This window comes from Impatiens glandulifera, chromosome 8 (genome assembly GCF_907164915.1).
Source record: "Impatiens glandulifera chromosome 8, dImpGla2.1, whole genome shotgun sequence".
Lineage (NCBI taxonomy): Eukaryota > Viridiplantae > Streptophyta > Magnoliopsida > Ericales > Balsaminaceae > Impatiens > Impatiens glandulifera.
In genome coordinates this window covers 27,526,973-27,551,189 of record NC_061869.1, presented here as the reverse complement: position 1 = coordinate 27,551,189, position 24,217 = coordinate 27,526,973, and the positions used below count along the sequence as shown (strand labels likewise).

Sequence of the window (24,217 nt, the reverse complement as noted above, 5' to 3'; positions counted from 1 at the left end):
CGTCTTACTCTTGATTTCGAATCTTCGTTTTCATTCGCTTCTCATTTTTTTTCAAATCAAGATCGAATATTTTCCTTTATGTCTCTCTTGCATCATCGTCGCCCTCCTCCGTTGCATCATCGTCGCTCTTCTCCATCACGTCGGCGTCGCCCTCCTCCTATTCTCATGCTACATATACCTAAAGAGAAAGGGGTATCAATTTAAGAAAGACCTAAACCTAAGGAGAAAGGAGAGACAAATGTAACGCGAGAATTTGATAAACCGTGAGAATTTGATTAGAAAATCATATAAAATGTGTAAAAATAAAAAATTAATTAGTTTTAATTTTTTTTTAAAAAAAATTCAGAATCCACGGAGGTAGAGAAATCATCGATTTCCTTTTAATTTTGAATCCTCGTATTCATTCGCTTCCCGTTTTTTCTTCAAATCAAGATCGAATATTTTTCTCTGGTCTTTCTTCCGTTGTCGACACCCACCTCCTAAAGAGAAAAGAGAGATAATTGTACTGTGAGAATTTGATGAGAAATTCATATAAAATGTGTAAAATTTTGGTAAATATCACCCTAAATTTTTTGTTTTAAACATTATTATATATATTATCTTCGTTTACGTAGGGACTCACACATGCCATCTTACCCTTACTTTTTATATATATATTTATATATATATATATATATATATAAATATTTTTTTAAAAATAATATATATAAATTTAGGAGACTCTTAATATTAAGTTTGTATCTCTAATAATTAATTTTATTTTTTTACTTTTTCTCTTCTCATTTATATATATATTTTTCATATTGTCTTATGAAAAAAAATTAATAGAAAAAGAAATTAGTAATTACAAAATGAGAGATAAATTAATAATTATTATATTTTTTTTTTCAGGAATTTAATCGTTTACAAATTTATTTATTTTCTTAAAATTTACTTATATTATGAAACAATTATTAATTATATATTTATATTATATATTTTCTCTTCATATAAATATATTCTCTTTTATTAAATTAAATATTTTATAAAAAAAAATATTTATATTTTTCATACTAATAATAATTCTCAAATTATCTCTTATAATAATTACTAATTTAACTATTATTTCATAATTACTAATTTATCTTTATTTCCGTTAATATATATATTAATTTTTTCTTCCTGATTAATATTTTTTATTTATTTTCTTTCTCATCATATATATATATATATATATATATATATATATATATATATATATATATATATATATATATATATATATATATATATATATATATATATATATATATATTACCATAATTATTAATTTATCTTTCTTATTTTTATTTATTTATTTTTTCTCTCTAATATAAATATATTATTTTTCACACAAATTACATAAAATATATATTATCTTATTAATAATTTTATATTTAATATTAAATATCTATTTATTTTTATGTAAAAATATTTATAATATACATAATAATAATAATAATAATAATAATAATAATAATAATTCTCATTTATCAATAATTTTATATAAATATTTTTTTTAATATTTTCACACAAATAAATTATATATTTTTTTTAATAAAAGAAAAAATTATATATATTTTAATTTATTTAAAAATTAAATATTTTAAAAACAAATAACATTTCTCTCACCTAAAATTTATATATATTAATTTACTTTCCTATTTTTTTTTCTCTCTTATCTTTTATTTATTTATTTATTTATATATATATATATATATATATATATATATAATATACCTAATAATAATAATAATTCTCAAATTTTCTCTTATAATAATTATTAATTTAACTCTAATTTCATAATTACTAATTTCTCTTTCTTTCCATTTTTATATATATTAATTTTTTCTTCTTAATTAATATTTTTTTTATTTTCTTTTATAACTTTAATAATTAATTTATATTTTATTTTCTCTTTATATTATTTGATAGATTCCGAAAGATCTAATTATTTTTAATGTTTAACTCAATTCAGAATTTTTTAGATAAAGAAGTAATGCAGAAGGCAGTTGTGTGAGAAGATGAGATTGATGCACAGGAGGATGTGGCGTTCATTGCGTCGCCTTCTACTAACATTCCACGTTGTAACTACAGGTATCCTTAAAATACACATTGATTTTTCTGAGTTTCAATTGATCTTGTATTCTGTTACACCTTTTGAGAAAATTGTTCTGTTGCAGGACATCGTAGATGGTGAGTGCATTGTCTCCTTCTCCCGATAAGACGACGATGGCGATGAAGACGACGAGGAAGAGGAGAGATGAGAAGAATCGGAGGAGTGATGTAATAGTTGTAGGATACCAAGTGTTCGACGAAATGACAAAGAGAGGTTCTTACTTTCTGATCTCCTTTAATAAATAAAACTTTTATATAATTTTCAGAGGAGAGTGCACCTTCCACCATTTTCTCAACTTTTGATTTCTAAGAGTTGTCTAAATAAATTTATTCATCCTAATTGCTTAAAGTTTGAGCCAATTTTGAACTTTTTTTTATAATTGAATTTAGGGTTAATTATGAGATTATATAAAAAATCACCACTTTACTTCCAACTCTAGGCATTGTTTAATTCGATTATGACATAACAATAGTTGTCACAGATTTGCCTGGTTTACTCGAGGGAGATCACCAAGGTTTGGTTTAATCCATGAATTTCTTAGTCACACAGATGATTTGTTTTGGTAAAATGAAACTATATATTCATTAATGTTATCATACTGTGCTAATGCTTATTTATAACCATTATGAAAACCAGGTACAAGTTATTGATAGTTCATCTGAACTGCCAGAATATGAATATGATTCAGTTCGGCTTGAAATATAATTGTTTATTCCAGAGCTTTCTGAAAAAATATGTTGTGTAGATTATAAATAAATTGATCTTCCAAAAGCATATGAGAAATGGGCATTATTCAAGGAAAATATTAAAGGACGTGACATTATATGTTTTTTGTATTAGTGCTGCCATTGGAAATGGTACCCACAAAGTGATACCTGCAGCTTATGAACTCATACTGGCTCAAAAAGAAGACAGTATAAATAAATTTCTTACCCTTTATTTAAAAGAAATCTTAATATCTCTAGAATATTTAAAATCTTATATTAATGTTTAGATGCAAATTTGTTTCCAAATATTACTCTCTTTTAGAGTGGAATGTCTCAATTTTTATTGTATCTCAACTATGAACATCTTTCTGTATTTATAAATTTATTAGCAGTTTTTCAGAAGTATATTGCACATGTGTTTGAACCTATAAACATATTTTTGTTTGTGATGATGATACAAAACATAAACTCTTTATTTTTTTTATGTTAGATTCTCTTTTCATTACTAAATATGAATTGATAATTATATAACTGACAACTTTTCATTTCAGTTACATAGATTCAGAAACATGTTTGGTAGTTTATAACAAAATAGATCATCCAGAAACACATGAAAAATGGGTATCATTCAAGGAAATTTTGAATGATGTGGTATTAAATGTTTTTGTATGAGTGTTGTCACGAGAAATAGTACCTTAAAAGTGATATATACAGCTTATAAACTCATATTGGCTCAAAGAGAAACAATATAAATCAAGGTCTTACCTTTTTTTTAAAGAAATCTTAATGTCTCTAGAATATTTGAAATAGCATATTAATGTTTAGATACAAATTTGTTTTCAAATATTACTCTCTTTCAGAGTGGGATGTTTCTATTTTCATATCTCAGTCAAATACATCTTTTTATATTCATAAATTTATTAATGTTTTTTCAGAAGTATAATGCAAAAGTGTTTATGAATGAACCTATAAACATATTTTTGGTTATGATGATGATACAAAACATAAACCCTTTATTTTTTTATGTTGAATTCTCTTTTCATTACTAAACTTGAATTGATAATTGTATAACTGACAACTTTTTATTACAGTTGCATAAATTCAGAAAGAAGATTTTGATACAAGAGAGAAAGGTATTAGGGATAAATATAGTGACGATAATAAAGTGACAGTTATAATGTAGTTAATTGTGAAGAGTGTGTAATGAAATGATTTTAGTTGTATCAGATTTCAGCACGTATTGAAAGTATGTGGAGTATATAAGTCTCTGTCTAAATTTTGGTGTGAAAGAGGTGACACCGTTTTGTTGGAGATGTTAAATTTAGGTTTTTTTTCTTCCAATGATTCAATATAATTGTTGTTGTAAAAAGTTTGAGAGTCAAAAATTTCATATAATATCTCATTTTTTAGAGCGTTATTTATAGTGAAATTTTAACGAATGGTATGTACATAAAAAAAAGTTATATTATGGATGATCATCGTATGTGTCACAAAAATATTGAATCGGTAACTCACTTACTTTTGTATTGTCGAAGGTGACTAGTATTTTGGAATATTTTATGTAGTATTACTGGAATTTATTAGTTTATGGCGAAAGTCTAGTGGTAGTTGTTGAGAAGATTGGATTTATGCGACTGATATGACATACCTACATATTTGGATTATCATCTCAATTATTTCTTGATGGACTATCTGATTGAAGAGAAATCGTCGAAATTTCAATGATTGTAGTCGTTCGATGCGTATCATTCATAATACTATTGTTATGACGATTCATAATATTATTATTATTATGACGATTTCTTAGATTTGTTCAGGAAAGTTAGTAGAGTCTGTCGGAGAGTTAATCGTTATTCTCGAAGATTATGAATTCGATTATTTATTGAGTATCGTTTTTTTCTTCCTTTTTTCTTTTATGTTTTGTCGTTGTGATTAAACAATTTTTTTTATTTTTAATATAAATAAACATTTTTCAAAAATAAATAAATAAAAATAGTTTTTAAAAATAATAAATAAATAAAATTTAATAAGATATCCTTAAATTACAAAATAAAAAATATTAATATTAAACTTATTTTAAAACACAAATGAACCCACTTATTTAAACCCAAATCAAATAAGCTCAATCTACTGTTGAATTGGCCCATCCTATTTACTGATAAACCCTCATTATTTTTCTGGCAAAATAAAGTTACAGATCTTATTTATCATCAAACAAAGTATAACATAACAATAAAAGAAAAGAATAACAAAAATAGAAACTTTCTTGTTCAAACACTTATTACCAGAACACATTTAAACATAAGATGATAGTTTAAGTGACAAAATATTTAAAAGTATTAAAAGTATTAGATGTCTCAAGTTCTAAAGTCATCATAAATAAATTCCGATTAAAATGAAAAAAAAATTATAATGAAACTTTCCTCGCTCAAATCTTGTCACTAAATTACATATACATGATAAGTATTATCCTTATTTAAACATCAATTACTTTCATTAAAATATATATAATTAAACAAAGCAGTCCAATACAAATAAAAAGAAAAAAAAGTTACACAATAACCAAAGGGATGCGAGTATAATCACTAAAACAAACACATAGAAATGTTGTTATTGTTGCGTGTAGGAGACAATTTGGTCTGAAATTGTTTGCTGTGTGAATCTTAGCATTTATGTGGAAGTTTGATGCGGCATTTTTTGGGCAAGGCCAAGACCGCCACAGGGTCAATACCCATGTCGCGAATCTTGGACTTGTATTTACATAGACATGGAAGATTAGCCTTTCGAATTACCCCGCAACAACCCTTCGTGGGAGCCGGAGGTGGACTGCCTTCTACCGCCGGAAGGCACTGCAGAAATTCGTCCAAGCCGACGCCACAAATCTTGTTAGTAGTAGCTGCAGCAGAAGAGGAAGATCTAAAAATAAGAAGGGAAATGGAGATGACCAAGAACATTTGTACTAGCAAATTTCTACCCATTTTTCTTTCTTTCTTTGGTGAGTGTTGATTTGATTAAGAATTAAGATAGTGATATATTATTTATAGGGCAGATTCATAATATTTCTATTTGTCGTCACGAGAACGCTTAAGATTAATTAATTAATTAATTAATTAATTAATTAAAATGATTTTAAAACCACAACATGATAGGTCGATCACATGATCGCATGTGGACTACAAGAGTCAAGGATCTATTGTGTGGGTAAAGTATCATTATTAACTCATTGCATATATTTTAATTGGATTTAACTTTTAAACAATATTTTTATTTTCACTAGCATTTAGTTTGTGCATTTGCACGATTAATAATATAAAAAACCGTGAAAAAAATTAAGGATAATATTTTTAATTTTATTTTTAACCGTTTTAAATTTATGGGTTGACAGGATGAGGTGCATCATCTTGCTTGCACATTACCCAAGGCACGCCAGTCTTTAGCCCCACGGCCATCTCTGCTGCCCATTTCGTGTATTCCACACCAGGCGCCCCAATTTCATACTCCATGGGACCGTATTCATTTTCTATCTGTCATTTCATGGAATTTTTAATTAATCTTTATCTCAAAGGAGGAACCTGCGACAGAATTATAGGGCCCCCTGTGACTCATAGAGCTCTTCATCTTTCATCATATCCACTATCTTCTTGGTGAATTTTTCCATTGCAGCCTTCATTCATTACATTTTCAGTGTCAATACCAAAACTCAGATTAACATAGGAATTGTGGAAATTACATTCATTGATGGAGGAACACCTTGAAAGGCTCATTATCTGTTCTAAAGCTGATGCCAGGAAACAGGAAAACCTCTGGGAGAGAAGAAGAAGAATGTTGAATGTCTTCACAGAAAGAAAAAAAGAAAAAAAGGAAAAGAAGCAGATGAAGATCATAGATACTGTTTTACCTGACGAAGAAGCCACGTCCATGATATAGAGATCAAGAATCTGCAGATTCATGTAGATCTATAAATGAATTTGGTACTAAATATCCAAATTCAATACCATGTCTTATAATAACAGCTAGATGCATTTCCAATTACACCATTTGAAGCGTGAATTTGGCAGAGTAAGAAAGAAAAAAAAGATTCAAACTTAAAATGATACTGGACATCCTTTGAAGCGTGAAAAAATAGCTTACATCAATTGGCTAATGGGTTGTTGAGTTATATTAGTTATTTTTCTTCGCCTTACATTCTCAAGGTGTGTCAGTTGCACATTAACACCTCGCAAGGCCTTCTTAACCTGGAAATAAACATCAAGTTAGATCATCAAATGTAAGTTTCGGTTCAGGTCAGTTTGACACCTAATCATACATTTCTTATCAAATGTAGAAGAAAGTTGTAAATTACCTTGATGCGGTCTTGGTCAGATAAAGGCCTAAGTAGATCTCTAATATGGAATTTTTTTTGAATAAAATCTGTCACTGGAATGGGATCAAAAAATGCTCTTGCAAACATATCTACAAAATCAAAATTATATGTTGATTTCAATTCAATATACAACCATACAATTTCATGCATAATACTATAAAAGTCTATCCTCACATATTTTTTACAAAACCTTAATCAAGAATATCAATTGAATCTCCAACTAAGTGTATAAAAGGCTATTGCTGTGAAGATTCTTATAGATGTAAAAAGAATTGAAGACATGTAGATAGACTACAAACCGATATTAAGCGATAACCCCATCTGAGTAGGACGAAGGCTTTGGTAGAACCCTAGCCAATACTCTAGACCAAGGCTTGGGGAAAAAGAATCATACCAAGGCACACCGGGCAGGAGTTCTGCTCTGTAGAAGTTGCAGCAGAAGTCTGCACATGTTCAATTGACTCAGTGTATTGCACATCAAATGTGAAAAGTACTCGGCAAGCCTCAACCTGAAGAGTTAAAAGAAATGTACACTTGAAGATTGCAGAAGCAATATCTAATAATTTATTTTAATATATTATAAATCACTCATTTCATGGAATTTTTTTAAAATTCACCTAGTATCAATTAAGGAATCAAATTAATTATTAAAAATATTAGATAAATTAATCAAAATTATAAATAAATAAAAACTAATAAAATACGCTTACATTATAATGTTACAAAATTGTAATATTAAACTTATTTTAAATAACACTACTCGTCTCACTAAACATAATTGTCGCGGTTAAAAATTAAACAGGCTTTCGATAATCTTTTAGAGTGTTTTAAAATAAAAGTAAAAAATTAAGTTAATTTAATTGTATTTGTGTAAAATCTCAAATTTTAATATTTTGTTAAGCATATACAAATAGATAAATGGATATATAAATAAATAGACAATTTTCTTTAAAAAATAAGTAAAAGTAAACATAATAAGAGATTACATCTAAAAGATGGATAAATATGAACTAATTAAATATGATATTTATTTTAAAAATAAATGAATATATACTTTAGAGTTGATAACTTTAAAACCACATTAGACTGTTTGAGTCAAAAATACATGGACCAAATTAGACTGCTTGAGCAAAAACTACATTTTTACATTAGCTAAAACTACTACCACTTATTATAGATCTGTAAAATGAAAACGTATATGTTTTTGAAAATAAATTGGCTAAAAATTGTATTTATTACATGTTGTGAAGGAACCTGGTGACATTGAAGCTGAGTTTGCAAAGGTTGGTTTTAAACAAGTGCTGAAGAAGTTCCTAACATTTCGCGATCCAGCCCCCTTTTTCTTCCCTAAAACCACCGATAATTTCATTGACTCGTACCACACCCCGATTGCCTTACCCCACTGGTTGTCCGAGGAAGATCTCGACTATTATGTTTCCAATTACGAGAAAACTGGATTCACTGGAGGCATAAACTACTATCGTGCTTTCAAGTTGTAAGTAACCATGCATGCATGCATTTTTTTTTTACTTGTTAAGTATCACATCCTTATTATTAATCCTTATTATTAAGTAATTGTCTCAGAGATTGGGAACTGTTGGCGCCATGGGAAGGTGCTAAAGTGAATGTGCCGGTGAAATTTGTGGTTGGGGACCTTGATCTGGTCTATCACATACCACTAGTGAAGGAGTATGTACACGGTGGTGGGTTCAAGAAAGACGTGCCATTGTTGGACGATGAGATTGTGGTCGTGGAGGATGTTGCCCATTTTATAAACCAAGAGAAACCTCAAGATGTCAATTACCACATCCACAACTTCATTAAAAGTTATATATAATTGACTCGACGACAAATCATTTCTTTCTGCAATGTCTCCTCCTCGTTTATGCACGTTACAGTACTTCGTCTCGTGTTTCTGGAGTCTATTATTATTATTGTAATAAAGACAAGATTATTGTTACTTGATTTTATTTAATCATGTTATTACGTACAATGACTAGTTGACGAAGCTTGGCTTGAAGTGGCGTGCCTTTATAAGGCTTGTCTACTCCTCATGTATGCACCTTAGACTTCGTATTGTGTTTGGGGAGGTTATTTACATAGTCTATTATTGTTATTATTATTATTATAATATTTTTGGTTGATGGGGAAAGTCTATAATAAAATATCAATTAGAAAAATGTTTAAAGTGAAGTAACAATATACATATAATAACGGTTAAATTTAAAAAGCTCTAAATTATTGGGTCTCGTAACATAGTGCTCGACACACTTTATGAGACAAAATGTACCGAGTTAAAAAATCTATTAACTCGCCAATCATATAAACGAGTTATGAAATAATATGAAGAGTCATCAACTAAAAAATTTAATTAATGAAAATGAAAAGGCATTTTTATATTTTTAATCTTCATATTTATTACATACAAATAATGGTATACATCCTCTATATATTAATTATTTATATAATTAATTTTCTTTTATTCAATATATCTTTAATCTATTGTTCTATTATTTTAACTTTTTTTATTATTTTAATATAATTATATAATTTATTTCAAAAATATTTTTAATTTAGTTTTTAATTCAAACTAGCATGATTTTCGTGCGATGCAAACGGACAATTTATAAAAAAATTAAAATTTCTATATTAAAATAATTTAATCACACTATATACTGTATTAACGGTTTTTATATTGTGTGTATATTCTTTCACATTTCTATTTTTATTAATATTTTGTGAAGTTATCTAATCTCAAATTTATTATAATTTTTCTTTATAGATTTTTTTTTTAAATATAACTAAAATAAAATAATACAAATATGGTCATTTATTCAAAAATTTAGTTTTTTAGTTTTATTAATTTAATTAAAAAAATATTAACGTGAATTATCCCACTATCTTAAATTGGCGAAAATAATATTTGAGGAAAATATGTTTGTATTTTTTTTTCTCTTTTGTACATAATTATTTCAGCTTCATTATATCCTCTCAAAAATTTCAAAAATAATTTATTATACATTAAAAGTCAAAATATTAATTATAATATATGTGAAATGTCTATTAAAAAATAATATTGAACCATCTTTTTTATGTCAAACACCATAAAACTCTTGTTTCAAAACTATATATATATATATATATATATATATATATATATATATATATATATATATATATATATATATATAATTTTATTTTGGTTAAACAATATCATTAATTATTATTTTTATTAAGAAAAAAAATTCAATTTTATAATATTTTGTATAAAAATATATATATTTATAATAATATTATAAATTAAATTAATAAATATTTATCAATTATTTAAAACATATCAAAATATAGAGTTAAATATATTTTGTATTATTTATATATATATAAATATATATATATATATAATATTTATTATATTTTTGTATTATATATATAAAAATAATTAAAAAATTAATATTATTCATTAAAATACAATTTTATTTATAGTTTTCTTATAAAATATCTTATTAGGTTTTGTTATAGAAAAAAAATTAATAATATAAAAAAATTTAAATCTTTGGAGAAAGAGAATTACCGGGTTCCTCTTGATTTCAAATCATCGTCTTCTTTTGCTTCCCAATTTTCTTCAAATCAAGTCGAATTTTTTCTTCTAGGTCTCTCTTACGTCGTCGTCGCCCTCCTTCGTCGCATCGTCGTTGCCCACCTCCATTTATCGTGCTACTTATACCTAAGGAGAAATGAGAGTCAATTTAAGAAATACCTAGACCTAAGAAGAAAGGAGAGACGAATTTGATGAGAAATTCATATAAAATGTGTAAAAATAAAAATAAAAAAATATTTTCTTTTCTAAATCTACGGAGACAGAGAATACTCGTCTTACTCTTGATTTCGAATCTTCGTTTTCATTCGCTTCTCATTTTTTTTCAAATCAAGATCGAATATTTTCCTTTATGTCTCTCTTGCATCATCGTCGCCCTCCTCCGTTGCATCATCGTCGCTCTTCTCCATCACGTCGGCGTCGCCCTCCTCCTATTCTCATGCTACATATACCTAAAGAGAAAGGGGTATCAATTTAAGAAAGACCTAAACCTAAGGAGAAAGGAGAGACAAATGTAACGCGAGAATTTGATAAACCGTGAGAATTTGATTAGAAAATCATATAAAATGTGTAAAAATAAAAAATTAATTAGTTTTAATTTTTTTTTAAAAAAAATTCAGAATCCATGGAGGTAGAGAAATCATCGATTTCCTTTTAATTTTGAATCCTCGTATTCATTCGCTTCCCGTTTTTTCTTCAAATCAAGATCGAATATTTTTCTCTGGTCTTTCTTCCGTTGTCGACACCCACCTCCTAAAGAGAAAAGAGAGATAATTGTACTGTGAGAATTTGATGAGAAATTCATATAAAATGTGTAAAATTTTGGTAAATATCACCCTAAATTTTTTGTTTTAAACATTATTATATATATTATCTTCGTTTACGTAGGGACTCACACATGCCATCTTACCCTTACTTTTGGCCTTCCTCATTAATCACAAATTCACATACGCATTTTCGTAAGGATTCACACATGCCATCCACATCGATCACAAATTCACCCACTCATACCCACATGCACAATCATTTATAAATTCGCGTAATTTGAGACTCGAACTCTGGTCTCTAATATTAAATGTGAACACTTTAACCATTAGACCACTTGTGTTTTTTGAATTTAATTTAAAATTTTATGTATGTATAAATATTTAATCCTTGTTAATTAATAATAGATAAAATATATAATAAATAAAAGAAAATTAATTAATTAATTATATGAATAATAAATATGTGAACACTTTAACCATTACCACTTGTATTTTTTAAATTGAATTTAAAATTTTATGTATATATAAATATTTAATCCTTGTTAATTAATAATAGATAAAATATATAATGAATAAAAGAAAATTAATTAATTAAGTGTATAAATAATAAATATTCATAGAAGGATAATAGGAAGAAAAAAAAATATATTTATATAAAATTAATGATAAAATATACTATATATAGATTTTAGGAGAGAGAAACGTTTAATATTAATTTTTTAATAAATTAAAATATTTATAATTTTTATTTTATGAAAAAAATTATAAAAATGATGTGTAAGAAAATATGAAATATATATATATATATAAATGAGGAAAAAAATAAAAAATAAATTAATTATTAGTGTTACAAAACGAAAATTAATTAGGAAGGTATATTATGAATACTAGTAAAATATCCTACGTTGTACGGGAAAAAATATAAATAAAGTTTTTATATGATATTTAATTCAATATGTTTATATATAATAAAAAAAATATTTATATAAAATTAATATAAATTTATATTAAAAGAAAATATATATACATATATGAACTTACAATATTTTAATTTTTTATAAACGAACTTATATGAACTAAATATTCTTATATAAATATAAACATGAACTTACACTATTTTAATTTCTTTATTAATTTTATAAGTTTTGTTCTTTTTAATGTTAAAGAATGAAATTTTTTAATGTAAATTTAGTGGTGTTCTGCAAAATGTGTACATAACAATCATTAAGAAATACTAAATCGTTGGAATAAGCTAAATTTAACATTTTCAACAAAAACGGTGTCACCCTCCATTACACCAAGTTTAGACAAAGACTTCTATACCAACTTGCTTTTAAGATGTGCTAAAATCTTCTTTTTAAATCTATGTAATTGTAATGAAAAGTGATCAGTTATGTTTACATGTTGTGTAGATGAAAGTTAAGATTTTAATTCCATTTAGGCCATCTGGTCCATTAGAGTCATTCCATGTCATCTCCATCTGCAAAATTTGTTTTCATAACTCAATCATTATGAAGATACAAAATCGTTGGAAGAAGAAAAACCTAAATTTAACCTCTCTAACAAAAACGGTGTCACCTCCTTTACACCAAAATTTAGACAAAGACTTGTATACTCCACATACTTCCAATACGTGCTCAAATCTGATACAACTAAAATCACTTCATAACACACTCTTCACAATTAACTACATTATAACTGTCACTTTATTCTCGTCACTATATTTAACCATAATATTTTTCTCTCTTTTATCAAAATCTTCTTTCTGAATCTATGCAACTGTAATGAAAAGTGGTCAGTTATACAATTATCAATTCAAGTTTAGTAATAAAAAGAGAATCCAACATAAAAAATAAAGGGTTTATGTTTTGTATCATCATCACAACCAAAAATATGTTTATAGGTTCATTCATAAACACTTTTGCATTATATTTCTGAAAAAACGTTAATAAATTTATGGATACAAAAAGATGTATTTGGCTGAGATACAATGAAATAGAAACCTCCCACTCTGAAAGAGAGTAATATTTGAAAACAAATTTGTATCTAAACATTAATATGATACTTCAAATATTTTAGAGACATTAAGATTTCTTTTAAAAAAAGGTAAGATCTTGATTTATATTGTTTCTCTTTGAGCCAATATGAGTTTATAAGCTGCATATATCACTTATAGTGTACCATTTCTCGTGACAACACTCATACAAAAACATTTAATACCACGTCCTTCAAAATTTCCTTGAATGATACCCATTTTTCATGTCCTTCTGGATGATCCATTTGTTATAAACTACCAAACATCTTTCTGAATCTATGTAACTGAAATGAAAAGTTGTCAGTTATATAATTATCAATTCATGTTTAGTAATGAAAAGAGAATCTAACATAAAAAATAAAGAGTTTATGCTTTGTATCATCATCACAAACAAAAATATGTTTATATGTTCATTCATAAACACGTGTGTAATATACTTCTGAAAAACTGTTAATAAATTTATAGATAGAGAAAGATGTCCATAGTTGAGAAACAATGAAAATTGAGACATCCCACTCTAAAAGAGAGCAATATTTGGAAACAATTTTGTATCTAAACATTAATATAAGATTTTATATATTCTAGAGATATTATGATTTCTTTTAAATAAAGGGAAAGAACTTTATTTATATTGTCTTCTCTTTGAGCCAGTATGAGTTCATAAGCTACAAGTATCACTTTGTGGGTACCCTTTCCAGTGGCAGCACTAATACAAAAAACATATAATGTCACGCCCTTTAATATTTTCCTTGAATGATGCCCATTTCTCATATGCTTCGGGAAGATCAATTTATTTGTAATCTACCCAACATGGTTTTTCAGAAAGCTCTAGAATAAACAATTATATTTTAAGCCGAACTGAATCATATTCGTATTCTGGCTGTTCAGATGAACAATCAATAACTTGTACCTGGTTTTCATAATGGTTATAAATAAGCAGCAGCACAGTATGATGACATTAATGAATATATAGTTTCATTTTACCAAAACAAAACATCTTTCTATGTGACTAAGAAATTCATGGATTAAACCAAAACCTTGCTGAGCTCCCTCGAGTAAACCAGACAAATCTGTGACAACAATTGTTATGTCATAATCGAATTAAACAATGCCTAGAGTTGGAAGTAAAGTGATGAATTTTTATATAATCTCATAATTAACCCTAGATTCAATTATAAAAAGGTTTAAAATTGGCTCAAACTTTAATCAATTAGGAAGAATAAAATTTATTTAGACAACTTTTAAAAATCAAAAGTTGAGAAAATGGTGGAAGGTGCACTCTCCTCTGAAAATTATATAAAAGTTTTATTTATTAAAGGAGATGAGAAAGTAAGAATCTCTCTTTTCATTTCGTCGAACACTTGGTATCCTACAACTATCACGTCACTCCTCCGATTCTTCTCATCTCTCCTCTTCCTCGTCGTCTTCATCGCCATCGTCGTCTCATCAGGGGAAGAAGACGATGCACTCACCATCTACGATGTCCTGCAACAAAACAATTTTCTGGTATGTCGTCTACCAAAAAGTGTAACAGAATACAAGATCAATCGAAACTTAGAAAAATCAATGTGTAACTTAAAGATATATGTAGTTATAGCATGGAAGGTTAGTAGAAGACGACGCGATGAACGTCACATCCTCTTGTGCATCAATCTCATCTGGATTGAATTAAACATTAAAAATAATTGGAGCCCCGAGAAATCTATCCAATAATATAAAGAGAAAATAAAATATAAATTAATTATTAAAGTTATAAAAAGAAAATAAAAAAAATATTAATTAGGAAGAAAAAATTAATATATATAAAAATAATTATAATAATAATAATAATAATTCTCAAATTTTCTCTTATATAATTACTAATTTAATATATATATATATATATATATATATATATATATATATAAAAAGATGAGAGAGAAAAAAAATTAGGAAAGTAAATTAATATATATAAATTATAGGTGAGAGAAATGTTATTTGTTTTTAAAATATTTAATTTTTCAATAAATAAAAAATACATATAATTTTTTTTTTATTAAAAAAAATATAAAATTTATTTGTGTGAAAATATAAAAAAAATTAAGGTTTTTATTGGATAACAGGTAGTTTTGAATTTCAGGATTTATTCGAAATATTCAATATTTTGAATAATGAGGTTGCTGTTTTATTGGTTATTTTGTGTATTGTTCTATTATTTGCCGGCGCAATTGATAAATCTGCACAATTCCTTCTTCATGGGTAACATGTGTGGTTACCCGATGCTATGGAGGGATCTACTCCTATTTCAGCGCTTATCCATGCTGTTAGCAGCGGGCATTTTTCTTGTAGCTCGTATTCTTCCTCTTTTCATAACCATACCTTATATAATGAATTCAATCTCGTTAATTGGTATAATAACATTATTTTTAGGAGTCACTTTAGCTCTGGCTCAAAAAGACATTAAGAGGGGTTTAGCCTATTCTACATTTATTTCATTTAATTACTCATGCTTATTCGAAAGCATTATTGTTTTTAGCATCTGGTTCGGTTATTCATTCAATGGAAGCTATTGTTGGATATTCGTCAGATAAAAGTCAGAATATGATTCTTATTGGGGGTTTAACAAAACACGTGCCAATTATAAAAAAAAACGCTTTTTTTTAGGTACACCCTCTCTTTGTGGTATTCCACCCCTTGCTTGTTTTTGGTCTAAAGATGAAATTCTTAATGATAGTTGGTTGTATTCACATATTTTTGCAATAATAACTCTGTTCACAACAGGATTAACTGCTCATTTTTCTACTTCTTCTTCCAAGTGCAGGATAACCCCAAGGGGTTGTGGGTTTTTTTCTACCAATTGGGGCTCTCCCTTCCCACCCCCATGGGGATGGTCTACAGGGTTCATAACTACTCCTCTTACTACGGGACGCTTCCCTAGCCAACGCTTAGATCCGACTCTACCCAAATGTAGGTGTTCTACGAAATTATTATATATATATCCCAAATTTTTTAAAAATAATAATAATAATAATATAGTTGTTTGGGTTCAATTCTTTCTAATACATATTTATATAAAATAAATTAGACCAACTTAAGTCCCTTAACAATAATTTGATTTTTTTTACATTAAATACAAGCTCCATAATTTTAATTATTTATTTTATACCCAACAAATAATTATATGAAAATCAAAATACCATTAATTAATCACTCCACATAATCCACAATCAATAGGATAATAAAAGCATTATTGACTTTTTTTTAAACGGATAAAGATTGTTGTTAATTTCTCATTAAAACAATTATGTTAAAAGTTATGGTTATTGATTTGTACTTTATAATCTCAATAAAAATTATCCTTATTAATCTGTATTAAGAAATATATAATTTTTCTAGATAAGACTGTCATAAAATAAAAAATGAATTTTATTAATAAAATATATTTCATCATAATTATCGCTAGTTACATTTAAGAATTATTGAAAATATGATTGAAATGTTAAAAAAAAACAGACTTTTTTTTAACATTTAAAAAGTAATCCTTCAATTTTTATTTCTTAAAAATCATTTTAGAAATAGTCTTAATGACTGTTTAAAATAATAATAATTTTTTTAAAATTAATACACAAAATAACTATATATCACCAAAAACAACTTTGCATAACCATGATTGATAGCACCATTATCGCCAAAACCTAATAAAAAAATCAAAGTTGTTTAATCTTGAATCCAATGAACCCATCATCTCCATCAAAACATCAATTGAAATATTAAAAATCAACATATTAAAGTGACGACTAAAAGGACTTGAAACCAACCAAACAAATCGGGAATTATTATTATTATTATTATATATATATATATATATATATATATAGTCTCTAGATAACTTTGCTCTCATCTGTCTTTGAATAACAAAATAAGACTTAAAGAGACGAAACATAATAGATAGAAAAGTTATATTTTAAGAACTAATAAAAATATATGATAAGAAGTTTAGACTTATCATATGTGGTAGCTCAAGAGTTCATACCACATTACACAAATATGGATCTTCTTAAGGTTATAATAATATTTATTATCAGTTAATTTTATTTATAATAATTAGTTATAAATTAGAATAAAACTAATTAATTAGAGGTTATAATAATATTTATTATCCATTAATGTGAACATATTCAATGTAATGTAAGTATATTTTTTTACAATTTAAATCTCCTAAATAGTTTTCATAATTAATATTAATATTTAATACAAATCTCAAATGACTTTTTAGATGAGAAGGGTTTATTATATTTGAATTTTTTTATAAATAATCAAATTATTTAGATGAAATATTTAATAAAAAATATTAATATATATAGATGGTAGGTTATATATATTGAGTTTATTTTTATTAACATTTTTTTAATAAAAATAGGAGTATCAAAAACTAAAATATACCATAAAATTAGTAGATAAAAATAGTAGTTGCACAATAAAATTAAATTCATAAAACACATTATTATTTCATTAAAATTATGAGTATTAAACAAATTATTCCAAGTTAGTGTATACATAAGAAATCTAAAGCTAAACACAATTATTTCAAAATTAAAATATTTTAAGTAAGCAAACATTCAGACAATAGCTTGCATCTAGAAGTATAATGGCATATAATGGCTGAAAGTACCTGAAATAAACCAAATAAAATCAAGAATTAATGTAATAGAAAAATTAAAAAATCTTTTTACAAATAAATTTTATGATAAAATGATCTAAATTTCACTAACTTACCAATGCTCACACCTTCAGGCATGATAACACGATTATTACCAAAAACAACTTTGCATAACCATGATAGCACCATTATCGCCAAAACCTAATAAAAAAATCAAAGTTGTTTAATCTTGAATCCAATGAACCCATCATCTCCATCAAAACATCAATTGAAATATTAAAAATCAACATATTAAAGTGATGACTAAAAGGACTTGAAACCAACCAAACAAATCGGGAATTATTATATATATATATATATAGTCTCTAGATAACTTTGCTCTCCTCTGTCTTTGAATAACAAAATAAGACTTAAGGAGAGACGAAACATATATAATAGAGAAGAAAAATTATATTTCAAGAACTAATAAAAATATATGATAAGAAGTTTAGACTTGAGCTCAAGAGTTCATACCACATTACACAAATATGGATCTTCTTTGAAATAACTGAAAGCCTCGTTTTCCCTATGAAAATGACAACATTATGTCTACAAAAACTCAAGAAAAAAATAGCCATTGCATCAATAACAAATAATGACCTTTTCAGAATATGTATAATCAACCACTTTCTATAACAAATAAAGAAAGAAGAGAGAGAAATATATATATTTAAGAAAGAGAAAATACCTATGATGATGAATTTTGGAGAGAGCCGTGATTAATATATATAATATTTTAGACGAGAATCATTAGGTTTATTTTTAAAATAATTAATAAAAAAATATTAATATATATATATATAAGAGTAACAGACATAGAATAATTAATGATGAAAGTTAATACAATTGATGAAAAAATATATATTTTATATATTATTAGTGTGAATATATATATGGTAAGGGATAGAAAAACAATTAATTGATAAAGATAAATGAAGAGAGAGAAATATATATATATATATCTAAGAAAGAGAAAATACTATGATGATGTGAATAATTTTGGAGAGAGCGTGATGTACACCTCCAACCTTTTAAATTAAGCGTTAAGTTAGTGTATACATAAGAAATCTAAAGCTAAACACAATTATCTCAAAATTAAAATACATAAGAAATCTAAAGCTAAACACAATTATCTCAAAATTAAAATATTTTAAGTAAACAAACATTCAGACAATAGCTTGCATCTAGAAGTATAATGGCATATAATGGCTGAAAGTACCTGAAATAAACCAAATAAAATCAAGAATTAATGTAATAGAAAAATTAAAAAAATCTTTTTACAAATAAATTTTATGATAAAATGATCTAAATTTCACTAACTTACCAATGCTCACACCTTCAGGAATGATAACACAATTATTACCAAAAACAACTTTGCATAACCATGATAGCACCATTATCGCCAAAACCTAATAAAAAAATCAAAGTTGTTTAATCTTGAATCCAATGAACCCATCATCTCCATCAAAACATCAATTGAAATATTAAAAATCAACATATTAAAGTGATGACTAAAAGGATTTGAAACCAACCAAACAAATCGGGAATTATTATATATATATATATAGTCTCTAGATAACTTTGCTCTCCTCTGTCTTTGAATAATAAAATAAGACTTAAGGAGAGACGAAACATATATAATAGAGAAGAAAAGTTATATTTCAAGAACTAATAAAAATATATGATAAGAAGTTTAGACTTGAGCTCAAGAGTTCATACCACATTACACAAATATGGATCTTCTTTGAAATAACTGAAAGCCTCGTTTTCCCTATGAAAATGACAACATTATGTCTACAAAAACTAAAGAAAAAAATAGTCATTGCATCAATAACAAATACAGACCTTTTCAGAATATGTATAATCAACCACTTTCTATAACAAATAAAGAAAGAAGAGAGAGAAATATATATATTTAAGAAAGAGAAATACCTATGATGATGATGTTGATAATTTTGGAGAGAGCCGTGATTAATATATATAATATTTTAGACGAGAAAATAATTAATATATATATAAAAATATTTTTAAAATAATTAATAAAAAAATATTAATATATATATATATATATAAAAGAGTAACAGACATAGAATAATTAATGATGAAAGTTAATACAATTGATGAAAAAATATATATTTTATATATTATTAGTGTGAATATATATATGGTAAGGGATAGAAAAACAATTAATTGATAAAGATAAATGAAGAGAGAGAAATATATATATATATATATATCTAAGAAAGAGAATATACTATGATGATGTGAATAATTTTGGAGAGAGCGTGATGTACACCTCCAACCTTTTAAATTAAGCGTTATTAGATATATATAGATTTCCAAATAATTTATTAAAAAGTGTCAACTGTCATCTCTTTCGCCCATATATTAACCCAATTTTTAAGTCAAGAACTCTTAGATGTCAAATATAAGACAAACATAATTTATTTTAATTAGGCTAACTAAGTTAATAAAAAATTTAAAATTAACTAGATTTAATAATTAAACACATTTTGCTAATAAATCATGAAATGAAAGTGCATTTTATGAGAGATATTTGGTAGAATCTATTTATGTAATAAGAAATTATTTTTCTAAAGTAATTTTAAACTAATTAAGAAACCAATATATTTTAGAATTTAATAGATAACACAATATCAGTTTTCAACCTAAATTTTGTGGTAATAACTCGTAAATAAAAATTAAAGATCACATATTCTATTCTAGTTAATAAAACCTGAGATGTAATTATAAGTATTTATAAGATAAGATAATACTAGTTTCCTAAATTATGAAAATATAAAATAAAATATATCAAAATATTTTAGTTAATGATTTTGATAATTTTAACATTTTAATAAAATAAAATAAGAAACAAGGTTATTATTAATATGGATGTCTAAACTTTAATTTTTCCATTTTATAAATATCAATTTCTTTAACACCTTTTATAAATTGTAAATATCTATATTTTATAAATTTTAATGATTATTTAAGAAATATTTATTTAGAAGGTAAGAATCTGCATAAAATTTACCTTTAAAAAATATTGATATAATTTATTATTTGATCAATTTTAAATAATTATTTTAGGATTTTTTTATAACAAATATCTAAATAAATTTTCTTTCTTTTAAAATAGATTTATATAATAATTTCTTTTCATTTACATAAATTTCGTTATTTAACATTAATTACTCTAAATAACAATTTGTTTGCTGGTGAATATTTTATTTTATAAATTATTTTTCAAATTCATAGTCTTTTAAATGAATATAAATACTCTCTAGTTCTTTGAATAAATTAACTTTAAGTTGTCATATCAAACACCATGAACAAATTATTCTTCAATCTTGTGTTGGTGTTAGTTCTTCTCATTTCTCGTAAGTTTAATTTTCTCTCTATTTATGATTAGTTCAAATTTAATGATATCATTAATAATAAAAACATGTATGACTATTTAATTTTTACAGAGAATGATAACGTGTTGGCAAGAGTTTGTTTTAACAAGAGCGCTACATTTAAAGGCATGTGTTTTAAGGATATCAGTTGTAAAAAATCTTGTTTACCCGAATCTGTTAACAATTTTGATGGCTATTGTGATAATTTTGTCTGCATATGTGAAAGACTATGTGAATAGTCTATTCATGTTCTTTGATAACACAAATGTACCAACTATGGATGTGAAAATAAATATTTAATGCTTATTTAATTGTGATATCTAATTACTAATTATATTTTATTAGCATATAAGTTTTAACAATAATTCATTAATCATATATATATATTAATAACGCCTTAATTTAAAATGTTGGAGGTGTATCACACGCTCTCTCCACAATTATTAACAAATAAAATAAGGTAATTTCTCTTTCCTAATAATTATTTATCTTAATTATTTTCTCTCTCCAAATAATTATATATATATAAATTTCTTTCCTAATATATATATTTCTCTCCCTTAATTTAATTATTAAGTCTTTTTTACTCTTTCTTACCATATAAATATTTATATTTTTTCGCATTAATAATATAAAATATTTTTTATCAATAATTTTATATTAAAATATATAATATTACATAACATATTTATTTTTATACTTAATAATAACAAAATATATATATATATAATGATGTTTAAATCAACATGCACACCATTAATCTACGTATCTATATATATATAATGATGCTTAATTTTTAAAGTGTCCGGATTGCCGGGTCGAGAGCTGTGGTTAATTTGGATACTTGGGTCGGATTGTGGGTTGACCCGTTTTTAAATTTAAAACGGTTAAAAATAAAATTAAAAATGCTAGAGGTATGTTTCGAACTTGCAACCTAACAAAACAAGTACAACTCTTTAACCAACTAGGCTACAAAGACTTTATATTTTAAATTCAACACCAAATTTGATAAACGCGGGACGTTTTAATATTAATATAAGTTCAACTTTTTAACTAACTAATCTATATATATATAATGATGCTTAATTTTTAAAGTGTCCGGATTGCCGGGTCGAGAGCTGTGGTTAATTTGGATACTTGGGTCGGATTGTGGGTTGACCCGTTTTTAAATTTAAAACGGTTAAAAATAAAATTAAAAATGCTAGAGGTATGTTTCGAACTTGCAACCTAACAAAACAAGTACAACTCTTTAACCAACTAGGCTACAAAGACTTTATATTTTAAATTCAACACCAAATTTGATAAACGCGGGACGTTTTAATATTATTATAAGTTCACCTTTTTAACTAACTAATATATAATGATGTTGAGTAAATGAATATATGGGTCGGATTATGAATTGACTCACCCATAAACTTAAAACGGTTAAAAAATGTCAAAAAATGTTATCCGTAATTTTTTTTCACGATTTTTATATTATTACTCGTGCAAATGCACGGGCTAAATGCTAGTATATCTAATAACGCTTAATTTAAAATGTTGGAGGTGTATTACACGCTCTCTCCACAATCATTAACAAATAAAATAAGGTAATTTCTCTTTCCTAATAATTATTTATCTTAATTATTTTCTCTCTCCAAATAATTATATATATATATAAATTTCTTTCCTAATATATATATTTCTCTCCCTTAATTTAATTATTAAGTATTTTTTACTTTTCTTACCATATAAATATTTATATTTTTTTGCATTAATAATATAAAATATTTTTTTATCAATAATTTTATATTAAAATATATAATATTACATAACATATTTATTTTTATATTTAATAATAACAAAATATATATATATATATAATAATGTTTAAATTAACATGCACACCATTAATCTACGTTATTAATATATAATTCATATCATCAAATATTTGCTCTCTCCTCTCTCCTCTCTCCTTCTCTTTATTTCATAATTTCTCTTTCCTAATAATTATTTATCTTAATTATTTTCTCTTTCCTAATATATATATATATATATATATATAAGTTTCTTTTTTAATATATATATATATATTTCTCTCCCTTAATTTAGTTATTATGTATTTTTTACTGTCTTTTACCATATAAATATTTATATTTTTTTAGACTAATAATATAAAATATTTTTTTTATCAATAATGTTATATTAAAATATATGATATTACATAACATATTTATTTTTATATTTAATAATAACAATCTATATATATAATAATGTTTAAAGTCAACAAGCACCACCTTAATCCATATATAATTCATATCATCAAATATTTTTTCTCTCCTCTCTCCTCTTTTTTATTTCTTAATTAAATTTTGTTTTTTCCATTATTATATATATTATATATAATATACATTTCATTATCATATATTATCTAAAACATTATTTATATTATTATTAATTCAAGATATAAACAAAAAAAAAAAATTGGTTATAAATGAATCTAACTTCATAATTTTTATATTTATTTTATTTATATATAAATATAAACATTTTTT

The 24,217-nt window shown here is 25.2% G+C and overlaps 2 protein-coding genes and 1 pseudogene across 2 annotated transcripts; 1 reads left to right on the top strand and 2 right to left on the bottom strand.

Moving 5' to 3' along the window:
- Positions 1–5,507: 5,507 nt before the first annotated feature.
- Positions 5,508–5,822, bottom strand: LOC124913229 (putative lipid-transfer protein DIR1). The gene has a single exon (XM_047453825.1). The coding sequence runs from the start codon at positions 5,820–5,822 to the stop codon at positions 5,508–5,510; it is 315 nt and encodes a 104-aa protein (XP_047309781.1).
- A 393-nt stretch (positions 5,823–6,215) lies between these two features.
- On the bottom strand, positions 6,216–6,794 carry LOC124913228 (annotated as a pseudogene).
- Positions 6,795–8,430: 1,636 nt separating this feature from the next.
- On the top strand, positions 8,431–9,044 carry LOC124913227 (epoxide hydrolase A-like; the record flags this gene model as incomplete). The annotated part of the gene is made up of 2 exons (XM_047453824.1): positions 8,431–8,702; positions 8,792–9,044. Coding segments are annotated over 2 exons (525 nt in total), but the record flags the coding sequence as incomplete, so codon positions are not given.
- Positions 9,045–24,217: the final 15,173 nt, after the last annotated feature.